The 13,406-nt window shown below is 45.2% G+C and overlaps 1 protein-coding gene across 1 annotated transcript in view; it reads left to right on the top strand.

Annotated features, from left to right (window-relative positions):
• LOC138961789 (probable serine/threonine-protein kinase DDB_G0272282) overlaps window positions 1–12,631 on the top strand; it is a 35,264-nt gene extending 22,633 nt beyond the window's left edge. The window contains exons 6-11 of the mRNA XM_070333465.1: window positions 4,495–4,582; window positions 5,016–5,557; window positions 7,200–7,691; window positions 8,669–8,707; window positions 10,905–10,979; window positions 11,723–12,631. Coding sequence (XP_070189566.1) covers window positions 4,495–4,582; window positions 5,016–5,557; window positions 7,200–7,691; window positions 8,669–8,707; window positions 10,905–10,979; window positions 11,723–11,755 — 1,269 coding nt within the window. The 3' untranslated portion in view covers window positions 11,756–12,631. The remainder of the gene's footprint in view (window positions 1–4,494; window positions 4,583–5,015; window positions 5,558–7,199; window positions 7,692–8,668; window positions 8,708–10,904; window positions 10,980–11,722) is intronic.
• Window positions 12,632–13,406: the final 775 nt, after the last annotated feature.

Below are 13,406 nucleotides of genomic sequence, written 5' to 3'. Positions count from 1 at the left end.
TTGTATTGAATTATAGTATATACACAAAGAAAAAAAATGAAGCTTAGAAGTCAATTCTTGATTCCCCTAAATAATGAAAACTGCTTTCCCTAAACAATTCATTGTTTACGTAAATAATTCATTGTTTACGTAAATAATGATTTATTTAGCAACATTGCTGATTCTTTATAAACAATGTAATATAAGTCTAAATAATATATTGTTTACGTAAATAAATCATTATTTACGTAAACAATGAATTATTTACGTAAACAATGAATTGTTTAGGTAAATAATGAATTGTTTACGTAAACAAAAAATTATTTAGAATTGTTTTACATTGTTTATAAACAATTACTTATTTAGCACATGAGCTTCTAAATAATGATTATTTAGCTAAAACTGGTGAAAAAAACATGAAAAAGTATCCAAATAATTATTTGACAAACGGAATGCCATAATAATATGCTCTATCCAGGCTCCTCATCGTTGAAGAACTGCTGCAACACTACCGTTGAAATTGTCCATGACTCGTCCAATCCTGTCAGCGGGTATGCGCCTGATTTTCCTTCTGACGTCGTCCTTCAGAGCTGAAAGGGTCTGGGGATTGTTGCCGTATATCCTGTCCTTGAGGTACCCCCACAGAAAGTAGTCGTGTGCTTTAAGATCAGGGGAGTAAGTTGTCCAAGGGAAGTCAGTGCGTCGTGAAATGAGTCTATCACCAAGAAAATATCGGCGGAGGAATTCCACAGATCTGTGTAGAATACTTTCCAAATCGTTCCATATTGGTGTCAGAAATATCTCCCCGACCGACTGTCTACCCAACCTGAAACATACGGCAAAATGTTGTAAATCACAAATTTGGCAGGTAATGTAAAAAAGGGCGCTTTTTTTGGGACCACCCTGTATATAATCTAGGTCAAATTTGACTCACCATCAAGAGCGACAACTCTTTCACGGGAAGATTAATTAGGATTATACTGCGCGAAGGACGTTTCTCGTTTGTCAGCTGTTATGAAGAAAAATGCCTGTTGCCTGCGAATGCGTGAATCTTGCTGTGGCTTGGCATGCTGCTTTTTGTTTTAAAGACCAAAGACCCTTGTGAGCTTCCTTGTAAGACACATGTCTTTAACATTTTTTTTTTTTTTTTACAGAGTGACAAGATAAGACAAATTATTTATCAACGAGGGTAATGGCATAAGCAAATAAGTGGGTATCTTTGTTCAACATCGAGCTCTCCCCCACGAGAGGGATTAATCTAATGACTATCTATATATATATACGACTAGTGTCTGTCTGTCTGTCTGTCTGTTCGCGATGCACGGCCAAAGTTCTCGGTGGATCTTTTTCAAATTTGGACACCGTATTCAGCTACACCCCGGACACAACCTCATCGATGAGATATTTCAACACGTGCTCTCAGCGCGCAGCGCTGTGCGCGCTGAACCGATTGGTTTTTTTTTGTTGTTGTTGTTGTCGGGATCCACTACCAGTAACTCTTCCTTATCTTCTCCAGTGTTTTCAGCCGCGATTATCTCCCTTCCTCCGTGTGGCGTCAATCCATATTCCCGTTACTACATTACTATTTTTAGAAGGTCACTGCACGTTACTATTTTTAGAAGGTCTCCAGTGTTTTGCGCGTTTATCTCCTTTCCTTCGTGCGCCGGCGAAGCCGGCGTACACCCGGCAGAGCCGGGTCCCAGGCGCAGCCTGGTATTCGGCTCTACTTCTTCCCGGCGAAGCCGGTACCCGGCGAAGCCGGTACCCGGCGAAGCGGGTAATCATCTAGTACGTTATATAGACAGGGCTCCCCACGGACGCCCCACCTACATGTGGAAGCTCCCAGGACCCCCATTGTGAATTTATAGAGGGTCCGTGGACCCCCTCAATGGAGTTTTAGAGGATCCTATAGCTACATCTGAATTGTTAGAGGGTCCGTGGACCCCCTCAATGGAGTCTTAGAGGGTCCTAGCTACATCTGCGTCGGCTCCCCCCCTTTCCGATATTGTTCCCGTGTGAAATTGGCATTGGTGCTTGTACTAGACTTAGCTGACGTAACAGTCTAAAAACAGTATCTAAGGTACGCACGATAACGGGACTCGCTCTTTTTAGGCTATGTGCGTCCCGGGACCCCTTACATGGTTTTATAATACGTGTTTAATACGTGTTTTAGGCTTTTAGTGCATAATTATAGGATGCAGGGACGCGCAGTTTGGGAATCCCTGAATTATAGATTACAAAAACCCAAACAAACAAACGAACAAACAAACAATTAAACAAACAATGATCCCTGAGTAAAACAGTAAATTAAAAAAAAATTCAGGGAATTTGTAAATGTCCTGTTTTTTTGAATTTACTGTAAAATGTTAACGATCTGATGCTCCCGATAGGCTTTCTGTGAAGGGATACTTTTTTCTCTCTTTTGCTTTCCAAAGTGATTTTAACAGATCTCATAAGATAGACTCTGCTGACTGACTTTCAATTGTTTCTTTCAAAACTTCTGACACTTTAGCGTTTGATTGTCTAACTATCTGCACCATTGCTGTCTGATTCTGAAAGCTGTTGTCCTGGTTTTGTGAATTTACTGTAAAATGTATACGACATACTTGTCAGAAGTTGTGAAAGAAAGAATTGAAAGTCAGCAGAGACTTTCTACTGAGATTTGTTAAAATCTCTTAGCAGAGCAAAAGAGAGAGACAAAAATGTGTCTCTTCACAGACAGCCCCATTGGGGAAATCAGACCCTCCTCGGACGGGACCGAGATTTCAAAGAGAATCTACTACCCCGAGGGGAGAGTATCAACAGAGAAATCTAGTCCAGAGGAGGACCATTGTTTTACTACCGTGACCAGACACGTGTTTCGACACTAATGTGTCTCATCAGTGAGCAGGGCCGGACCCAGGGGGGGGGGGGGGGGGGGGGGGGGGGGGTTGCAGGGGTTCCGGAACCCCACCCCTGGAAAAAGCATGTACCTTGCTTTGAGTGGGTTTTTTTTTATTTTTTTTTAAAATAAATTTTGTGTGTGTCTCTAACAAATTTTATTCAATGTGAAATCCGATGAGAAAAAGGTAACCCCACCCCCCCCCCCCCCACCAACTCACACTGACAGGCCTTAACCCTCAAAACAAGGCCCAGAATGCACCAGATTGCACAGATTTGAACCGTTTTTCAAAAATTTTCCGGGGGAGCATGCCCCCGGACCCCCCTAGTTCGCGCGCCTGCTTTGCAGGCGCGCGCTTGTGGCTTCGCCACTTCGCTGATTTGCCCCCCCAAAAAAGGAGGAACCCCCCCCCCCCCCCCTTACAATTCATTTGGTCCGGCCCTGGTGAGTGGTCTGATGGTAGATATGGCGAGAATTGTCAACCCATGCTATCCAATTTTTGAAAAACGGTTAAAATCTGTGCAATCTGGTGCATTCTGGGCCTTGTTTGGAGGGTTAAGGCCTGTCAGTGTGAGTTGGTGGGGGGGGGGGGGGGGGGGGGCCGGGGGGGGGGTATCTTTTTCTCATCGGATTTCACATTGAATAAAATTTGTTAGAGACACACACAAAATTTATTAAAAAAAAACAAAAACAAAAACCACTCAAAGCAAGGTACATGCTTTTTCCAGGGGTGGGGTTCCGGAACCCCTGGAACAGTGCTGCAAGGCTCATTCTGCAGAAGTCTAAGAAAGACCATGTCACTCCCCTACTTACCACCCTTCACTGGCTTCCTATGAAGTACAGAATCGAGTACAAGCTCGCTCTGTTAGGGTACCGCTGTTTTGAGAAATCACTCCCCCCCTATTTGTCCCATTCCCTCAGTATCTACGAGCCATCCCGTTCTCTCAGATCCTCCTCTGAAAAACTCCTTTGCATCCCCAAAACCAGGACCAAGACCTTTGGTGAAAGAACCTTTAGGTACCAGATTCCGACCGTCTGGAACTCGCTTCCAAGTTCTATCCGTGATTCCAGCAGCCTTTCCTCCTTCAAAACCCAACTCAAAACATACCTGTTTCGTAAAGCCTTTGCTTAGCCTGAGTAGACTCTCCACAACTCTATTCTGTTTTGGAACTCTCTACCCTGTATGTGCTTTATGGTCTCTTTGTCAATGGTATCTTTGTGTGTGCGCGTGCGTGCGTGTGTGTGTGTGTGTGTGTGTGTGTGTGTGTGTGTGTGTGTACTTTTAACATTGTACGCTAAGTTTTGCTTAGTGCTTGGGTTCTTGGTGTTATGTCTCAGTTAAATGTATGCTTTGTATGCTTGTTGATTTGTGCTAGTTTATTCTATAATGAATTTGTAAAGCGCCTGGAGCCAATTGATGGGACTCGCGCTATAGAAAAGTTATTTATTATTATTATTATTATTATCCAACCTAGAAGTAAACCACTCTCTCTGAGTGGTAGCTTCTGTTGGCATGTGAGACTACCCTCATATCTGACAATGCCAAGATACACACATAATTGTGATGATTTGCTAACAATCTGCATCATTGCTGTCTGATTGTTTGTGAAAGCTGTTGCTTGCTATGTCCTCAGACGCATCAGTGCAATCCTGGTACTCACTGCATGATGGCGGAAAGCACCTGCACGTCATACCCGTGTTTTGCAGCACCTAAATGTGTTGGTCAGTTTGAAGAACAATTGTTTCATTTGTTGTTCACTTTTTGTGTTTTATAGTTCCTCAGTGTGTGCTAGCATCACGTTTAATTTTGTGTTCCTCAGTGTGTGTTAGCATCACGTTTAATTTTGTGTTCCTCAGTGTGTGTGTTAGCATTACGTTTAATTTTGTGTGACGTGTAATGTGATATGATATGTGTGAGTGTGTGTGTGTGTGTGTGTGTGTGAGTGTGTGTGAGTGTGTGTGTGTGGATGAGTGTGTGTGTGTGTGTGTGTGTGTGTGTGTGTGCAGGATCGAGTGAGAGCGTGTGTATGCGTGTGTTGTGTGCGCGTGCGTGCATGCGTACGTATGCGCAAGCACGTCTGTGCCTGTGTGTATTTTAGTAGCTTCTTAACCTTTAAACCTGTTCTAAACAGCATACCTTGGTTACCTGTTTCAGCGGACAAGGCAGGGACGTGTCCAATGCTGGGCATGCAGAGCACTTGCGTTGACCAGTGTCAGGTGGACAGTCACTGCGAGGGGGACAAGAAGTGCTGCTCGAGGGGAGGCTGCAACGTCTGTATCTCACCCTCCTCCTCCACCCCCACCCCTGCCCCTCCCCCTCCCCCTCCCACGTCCACCACTGCTTCACCCAGTGGAAATTTGAACCCCGGACCGTCAGACAGTGGTTCGAACCTTGGTTCTATGGGGACGGGCGGCCTTGGAGGGGGGCCCACGCTCACGAACAGAAACTTTACTCTGAGGGACATCGGACTGGGCGGACTGGGCGGAGATTCCAGTGGTCCTAACACAGCGTCTGCTGGACTTGGCTCGGACACGACCTCATTGAATGGAGTTGAGACCGACGCCGCAGGACCGAACACAGTCTTGGACGGGTTGGACTCGTTTTTGGGTAGTTTGCAGACTTCTGGTGCGACAACCAATCAGGGAGCGCCGTCCCCCTCTACCGGCTCTACCGGTTTTAACCCGCTCAGTAGTATGGTACGTTTTGTGTTGTGTTGTTGTGTTTCTTTCGTTATGCTCTGTTTTTATGTGTGTGGTTTAATTTTTTTTATTTTTTTAATTTGTTTTACATTTTAAGCCTGAGCGTAATTGATGGATCTGCTAAACCGAAAGGGAAATAATTCAATATTTAAATAGCGCACTGCCTCACTTATGTAAGATTCTCGTAATAGATGGAAAGGAGCGTACTGAACAGAACCAGACGCACACACCTGAGAAAGACGCACACTGAATCAGGCAGAACGACAGACTGACGGACCGACTAGCAATCTGTGATGTTATTGTTTACTGTTCATGTTGTTGTATGTGTGTCTTTCACTCACGCTCACTGCAGACTCAGGAGAAGTAGTTCAGTTTCAACATTGTATTGAGGTATCCATCTTGCAGGAAGTACAGCCATAAGAAAAGGGAAGATACTCTCAGTAAGCACAATATAACAGTGTCCGCTATAGCTCAGAGGTACTGGGTTCCTGGTGTTTCACAGGTACCATGGATATCATTACACAATCCTTCTCACTAATCTCCCTTAAAAATTAAAAAAAATTAAAAAATCAATCAGGTTCGGCCCAACTCATAAGTCTGTCTGATGGCCGTTCAATACCCGGACTTGCCATATTTGGTATGAGTAGGCGGCAACAGACTGCCTCATTATTTGATTTGTAATAAGGATTCTTTTCTTTTTGTTAGCAATGTTGAAAAGGACTTTGGACGGGCGCTGTGGCAAGGTGGTTAGACGTCGGCCTCTTAATCAGAAGGTCGTGAGTTCGAATCCCGGCCGCGGCCGCCTGGTGGGTTAAGTGTGGAGATTTGTCCGATCTCCCAGGTCAATTTATGTACAGACCTGCTTAGTGGCTTATCTCCCTTCGTGTGCACACGCAAGCACAAGACCAAGTACGCACGAAAGAGATCCTGTAATTCATGTCAGAGTTCGGTGGGTTATAGAAACACGAAAATACCCAGCATGTTTCCTCCGAAAGCGGCGTATGGCTGCCTAAATGGCGGGGTAAAAACGGTCATACACGCACAAATCCACTCGTGCAAAACCACGAGTGTACGTGGGAGTTTCAGCCCACGAACGCAGAAGAAGAAGAAAAGGACATTGTAGGGCTCCCGTTCCTAGGAATGAAAGTCTGTATGACTCTTTTTTTTTCAGCGGACAACTTTTCCTTTTACACCGGTAAATGCGTTAGGTTGCCCAGAGAAATCTTTATCTCTGTGGTTAGAACTAGTGGCGCGTGTTGCGGTTTGGAACGCAGGCGGGGGCGGGTGCTTAACATTTTGCATTTGAAAGGGTTGTATTTTGGGCTTTTTGTTGTGGGCAAGAAAGGTACATTTGCTGGGCAAAACGGGGTGGGGGGGGGGGGGGGTGGGTGGGTGGGTGGAATCGTAACAGCTATTATATTATCAAAATGTTATCATTTTGCTTTCTGTCTTCTTCTTTACTGATTTCTTTTTTCTCTTTCTGTCGTCTCTCCTTTTGACATTTAGTCCAGTTTTGATTGTACTATAGCTGAGGAAGACATAGATACGTCGAAACCGGTCTTATTCGTAGTTTTATTGTTCGTATTTTGGTGAGTACATTTTCATTGTTATCGTGTAACAGATTAATCATTTGTTCCAGCTGCCAAGCACGAACAGTCTGACCAGCAACTCAGCCACGAACAATCTGACCAGCAACACAGCCACGAACAACGCGCCCAAAATGACGAACGTCAACCCCTTCGCCAGCAGCACCAACAACAACCCCACTAACACCAACCCCGTCATTCCCCAGAACCCCCCCAACCCCTTCGCTCGCTTTATGGGTGGTGCGACCAACCCCGCTGTGAACCCCCCCACGAACTCTATCCCTCCTAACCCTAACAACCCCTTTGCTAGCCTCATGGCAAATATGAACAACAATAACATGAACATGAACCCCACCAACCCGATGACGGCCTATATGAACAATATGAACAATAACAATGGAATGAGGCCAGCGACCAACAACCTGATGAACCCGATGAACAACCGAGGCAACGCGATGTTGGGTGCAAACAACATGAACACTATGAACCCTATGAACACTATGAACGTGAACAGGAATGGTGGTAGTGCGCCTCTTAACCCTATGGTGAGTTGAGCTTGAATAATTGTGCTGGTATATCTGGTAGGCGTGTGTTGAAGGTGGGATGGTCGTAGGGTAGCAGTAGTTATGGTGGTGGTGTGCATGTGTGTGTGTATGTGTGTGTGTGTGTGTGTGTGTGTGTGTGTGCGTGCGTGCGTGCGTGTGTGTGTGTGCGTGCGTGTGCGTGTGTGTGTGTGTGTGTGTTATAATAGTATGAACTTGAACATGAACGTTGGTGGTGCGCATTTAAACCCTGTAGAGAGTTGAGCTTGAATGATTGTGATTGAAAAAGGGATGTGCCGATGCTGGAGTGTTGGTAGGGTAGCGGTATAGCCGTAGTGGTGGAGGCGATTGTGATGATGGGATGACGATGGTGCCGGTGGTGGTGGTGTACGTATATATATATATATAGGCCTATGTGTGTGTGTGTGTGTGTGTGTGTGTGTGTGTGTGTGTGTGTGTGTGTGTGTGTGTGTGTGTGTGTGTGTGTGTGTGTGTGTGTGTGTGCGTGCGCGCGCGCGTGCGTGCGTGCGTATGTGTGTGTGTGTGATTTAGATAAATAAAGAGAGAGAGAGTGTTTGTGTTTGCGTGTGTGTGTTTGTGTGTGTATGTGTGTGTGTGTGTGTAAGTGTGTCTTGGTGTGTAAGTGTGTCTAGGTTTGTGTGTGTGTGTGTGTGTGTGTGTGTGTGTGTGTGTGTGTGTGTGTGTGTGTGATGTAGAGAGAGAGAGAGAGAGAGAGAGAGAGAGAGAGAGAGAGAGAGAGAGAGAGAGAGAGAGAGAGAGAGAGAGAGAGAGAGTGTTTGTGCATATAGAATGCACTCAGTCTGTTTATTTCTGGCATGTGACCAAATGGAGGGATGGTCTTTTCCCATGTAAGCGCCTGACCAGATCTGAGAAGTCGAGGTGAATGTTTTTCACGAGACGGAGTGTGCCTCTAAGTCCGTGTGACATACCTCTGTAATTTTTTTAACCTGTGGTTTCAGAACATGTTCAACCGAGGATTCCCGTCTCCAAACCCCAGGGTAAGTAGGCCACAGGCTCATTTGAAACCCTCTATGTTGCAACGTTATGTGTGCTTTTACGCTAGATCTGTGGTGATAAATTATGGCACGAATATCATACTCGGATTTCTTCTGCTAAGAGTCGTATTGAAACGATTCTGCTTTACTCGATATTTGTCAGAACAAAAACATAGAGTAAGGATGTTGGTGCGCACGCCCACACCGTCACAGACACCCAGACATACAGACACACACACACACGAACACATACACTCGCACATACACAGGCACAGATACACACACACAAACACACAGACACACACATACACAAACTCACACATACACTCTCTCTCACACACACACACACACACACACACACACACACACACACACACACACACACACACACACACACACACACACACACACGCACGCACACACAGTCGGAGAACGCAAATCGTCTGGCAGGGAACCTTCTCCTCCCCTGCACCTGATGCAAATGTGTTTTGGTCAATTCATTTAAACAAATTACGCCCCTCCCTCCGACCCCCATTCCAACCAACACTCCTCAGCTACCCCCCCCCCCCTACCCTACTCCCTTCATCCCCCTACCTACCCACCTCTACATTACTCTTCTACCCTGCGGCCCTTCCATCCCCCGTTAGGTACCTTTCCCAAACCACGCCCCCAAGCTTCACCCCCCCCCCCCCCCACTCCCGCGGTCCAAGCCCCTACTACCCCCCTCGCCCTTTTCTCTCGTTAACGTGCTCCTAGTTCTAACACCCCAAAATGTAAACATGCTGACAAGTCATTAATCACTTCATGAGTGTAAGTGTCGACAATTTACCGCCGCAAGGGGTAACGATTATTTAATAGCAATTGCTCTAATTAGTCCGATTATAATTATTACTTCATGATGTGTGTAAGGACAAATCAAAAGTCACCACCAACAACTGAAAGCTAAGTGGATTAATTTTCGGAAAAGTTCAATGTTGGTAACTGACAGGTGGACTCGTACGCTTTGTTCGAGAAGTACCGCAAATATTTGGCGCATAATTATGACCGTTACCTTTTTAACCTTATGAGAGAATGGGTAGGGACAGGGAGGGGGGGGGGGGGGAGGGAGTGGCGGCAGGGAGTGGCGAAGAAGGGGGAAGAGATAGAACGCAGGCGTAGCTTATTCTTCAAGCATGTACTTTTAATCTGTACAGAGGATACTTGAAAACAAGCAAGAGGGAGAGAGAGAGAGAGAGAGAGAGAGAGAGAGAGAGAGAGAGAGAGAGAGAGAGAGAGAGAGAGAGAGAGAGAGAGAGAGAGAGAGAGAGAGAGAGAGAGAGAGAGAGAGAGAGAGAGAGAGAGAGAAAGAGGGTGAGGGGGACGAGAGAAAGAGGGGAGAGAGAGAGGGGGGTGAGGGGAAAGAATGAGACAGAGAGTGAGAGACAGAGACAGACAGACAGTCAGGCAGACAGGTGTCCAGTAGTGGTCCTATTCCGGCCGAACAAACGGACGCAGACCACTACCTACTACATGCCCCCTACTCACGACATTGAACGTTAAGTCGCGGAGCCAGATGGAATGTAAGCGTTTTTATAGAGTACAGTGGGCGGGGATGTAGCTCAGTCGGTAGCGCGCTGGATTTGTATCCAGTTGGCCGCTGTCAGCGTGAGTTCGTCCCCACGTTCGGCGAGAGATTTATTTCTCAGAGTCAACTTTGTGTGCAGACTCTCCTCGGTGTCCGAACACCCCCGTGTGTACACGCAAGCACAAGACCAAGTGCGCACGAAAAAGATCCTGTAATCCATGTCAGAGTTCGGTGGGTTATAGAAACACGAAAATACCCAGCATGCTTCCTCCGAAAACGGCGTATGGCTGCCTAAATGGCGGGGTAAAAAACGGTCATACACGTAAAATTCCACTCGTGCAAAAAAACCACGAGTGTACGTGGGAGTTTCAGCCCACGAATGCAGAAGAAGAAGAAGAAGAATAGAGTAGGCCTACAGCTTTCAACCGTTTTGATTTATTCCTCAAACAAAAAGTATTTGTGTTTGTTTGATTTTGCCCCGAAGTAAGCTCCGTTGACTGTTGCACAGCAGGTCTATACATACGTTGGCCAGGGAGATTGGAAAAACTTTACCTCTTATCCACCAGGCGCGGCCGGGATTCGAACCCGCGACCTTCCATATGAACTTGTGTTAATAATACATTTGTGGTCTTTCAGAACAACTTCGCCCCGGTTCAGCCGCCTAGGATGCAACAACCACAACGCAGACAATCCCAACAACAATGTGGCATGGTGGGTACTTCTCGCGCACGTGCGCGCGCGTGTGTATGTGTGTGTTTGTGTGTGTGTGTGTGTGTGTGTGTGTGTGTGTGTGTGTGTGTGTGAGAGAGAGAGAGAGAGAGAGAGAGAGAGAGAGAGAGAGAGAGAGAAAGAGAGAGAGACAGACAGACAGACAGACAGACAGAGTTTGTTCGTGTTCAGGTGCCGGAGTGTGTGTGTGTGTATGTGTGTGTGTGTGTGTGTGTGTGTGTGTGTGTGCATGTGTGTGTGTGTGTGAGAGAGAGAGAGAGAAAGAGAGAGGGGGAGAGATAGAGAGAGAGAGACAGACAGACAGACAGACAGATAGACAGACAGAGTTTGTTCGTGTTCAGGTCCCGGAGTGTGTGTGTGTGTGTGTGTGTGTGTGTGTGTGTGTGTGTGTGTGTGTGTGTGTGTGTGTGTGTGTGTGTGTGTGTGTGTGCGTGTGCGAACATGTGATTGTGCGTGAGTGTTTGTGTGTGAGTATGGTATGTGCGTTTGTGTGTGTATGTGTGTTTGTGTGTGTATGTGTGTGTGTGTGTGTGTGTGTGTGTCTGAGAGAGGGAGAGAAAAAGAGACAGACAGACAGACAGACAGAGACAGGAATAAAGACAAAGAGACAGACAGAGAGACAGAAAAACAGAGAGATGATGATGATAATGATGAACATTTATTTGACAAAGATAGAGGGTAGAGATTGTGACTTTCGTGCAAGTTCTTTCTTTCTTTCGTTTCAGATGTGCATGATGATGATGATGATGGGTACATAAAAGCTTTCTGAATTTCAAGGCAAATTGAACATCACGCAAAACTCCCAGATGATTACAATGAAGCTGGCGTAATACAACAGTGTAGATTTTCAACTTCTTTTCTGGGACACTCTGTTGGCTTCAGGATTTACCTTGTTTTTAAAATAAGAAAATATAGGGACGGCAAGAGATGCATGGAGCATCGTATTGTATGGCGTCTATGACGAGTTGTGGTGAGTTTTGATATACAAAGAATTAAACGAGCAGGCGAACAAACAATCAATAAAAAACAAGAAAAACAGACACACACATACAAAACAATTAATGAATAAATAATTTTAAAATAAATAAATTAAACCAATTCTCGAGCTTACATGCTCGCGTTCACATGAAAACATGCGCACTGAGACAGTAACATGATATTTTGTACCTCACTAAATCCCGGGTAATTTCGTATTTAACAAGTTTCATCACCAGTCACTGATTTTGAAATAAACAAAAGGAGACATCCATTTAAAACAAAAAATTGAGAAAACCCAAAGGTTTTCTGTCAAATGTGAACTTTCTTTTATATTTGTATCTACCTGCTGAATAGAATCTCTCCTGCAAGAAACTTAATATTTTACTTTACGCTAATATTTCACTTATGAACAGTGAGGTGTATCGTTTGTGCTTTGTAAATTTTTGTACACCATGCTTTGACTGCCAGAATATTTTTGGCACCTTTTTGTCTTTGGTCGATTTTTGTTGTCAAAAGAAAATGTTTGCTGCATATTTAATTTGCTCAGGCTAATCTTTTTTTCAGAGACAGTGCTAGTTTAGGATTTGTTGACCTATAGTCAGTGTATGTTAATTAATGGGTGTGTTGTATATACTGGAATAAAAATGATATTTTGACCTCGAGTTTGTAAGCATTCTATTCCTAGACGTCAGATGAAAACAACGTTTAGATATTCACGTATCTTCATCTCTTTGTCACATACAAAAATACATATATACGTAGAAACAGACAGACAATTATATCGACACACACATGCGAACATACACATTCACACACACACACACCCTCCCCGCACTAACACAAAAGCACACACGCACTTTTAAAACGCACACACACACACCTCCCCGCACACAAACACATGCACGCACACAAATGCACGCACGCACACCGTGAATAACGTATCAAACACACACACACACACACACACACACACACACACAAACACGCTCTCTCTCTCACTCGCACATACACACACACACGCTCACATACACAAACACCCCTCCCCGCACATACACACACATACATACGCACGCTCGCACACACGCATGTATAAAACACACACACACACACACACACACACGTATAAAACACATGTATACAACACTCACACACACACACACACCCACACACACACACACACACACACACACACACACACACACACACACACACACACACACACACGCATGTATAAAACACGCACACACACACACGGACACACACACACACACACGCGTGAGGGCGCTCGTGCACACACATACATGCATGTAGAGTAGTTCCTTACCATACTGTTACAGACATGAATAACGCTACACTTACCGCGTAAAAACCAACCTCCCCCGCATGGACTGGGTGAAAGTATGAATACATTAAACTCATTTCCCTTTCGTT

Source organism: Littorina saxatilis, linkage group LG3 (genome assembly GCF_037325665.1).
Source record: "Littorina saxatilis isolate snail1 linkage group LG3, US_GU_Lsax_2.0, whole genome shotgun sequence".
Taxonomy (NCBI): Eukaryota; Metazoa; Mollusca; class Gastropoda; order Littorinimorpha; family Littorinidae; genus Littorina; species Littorina saxatilis.
This window is presented reverse-complemented; position numbering and strand designations above follow the sequence as displayed.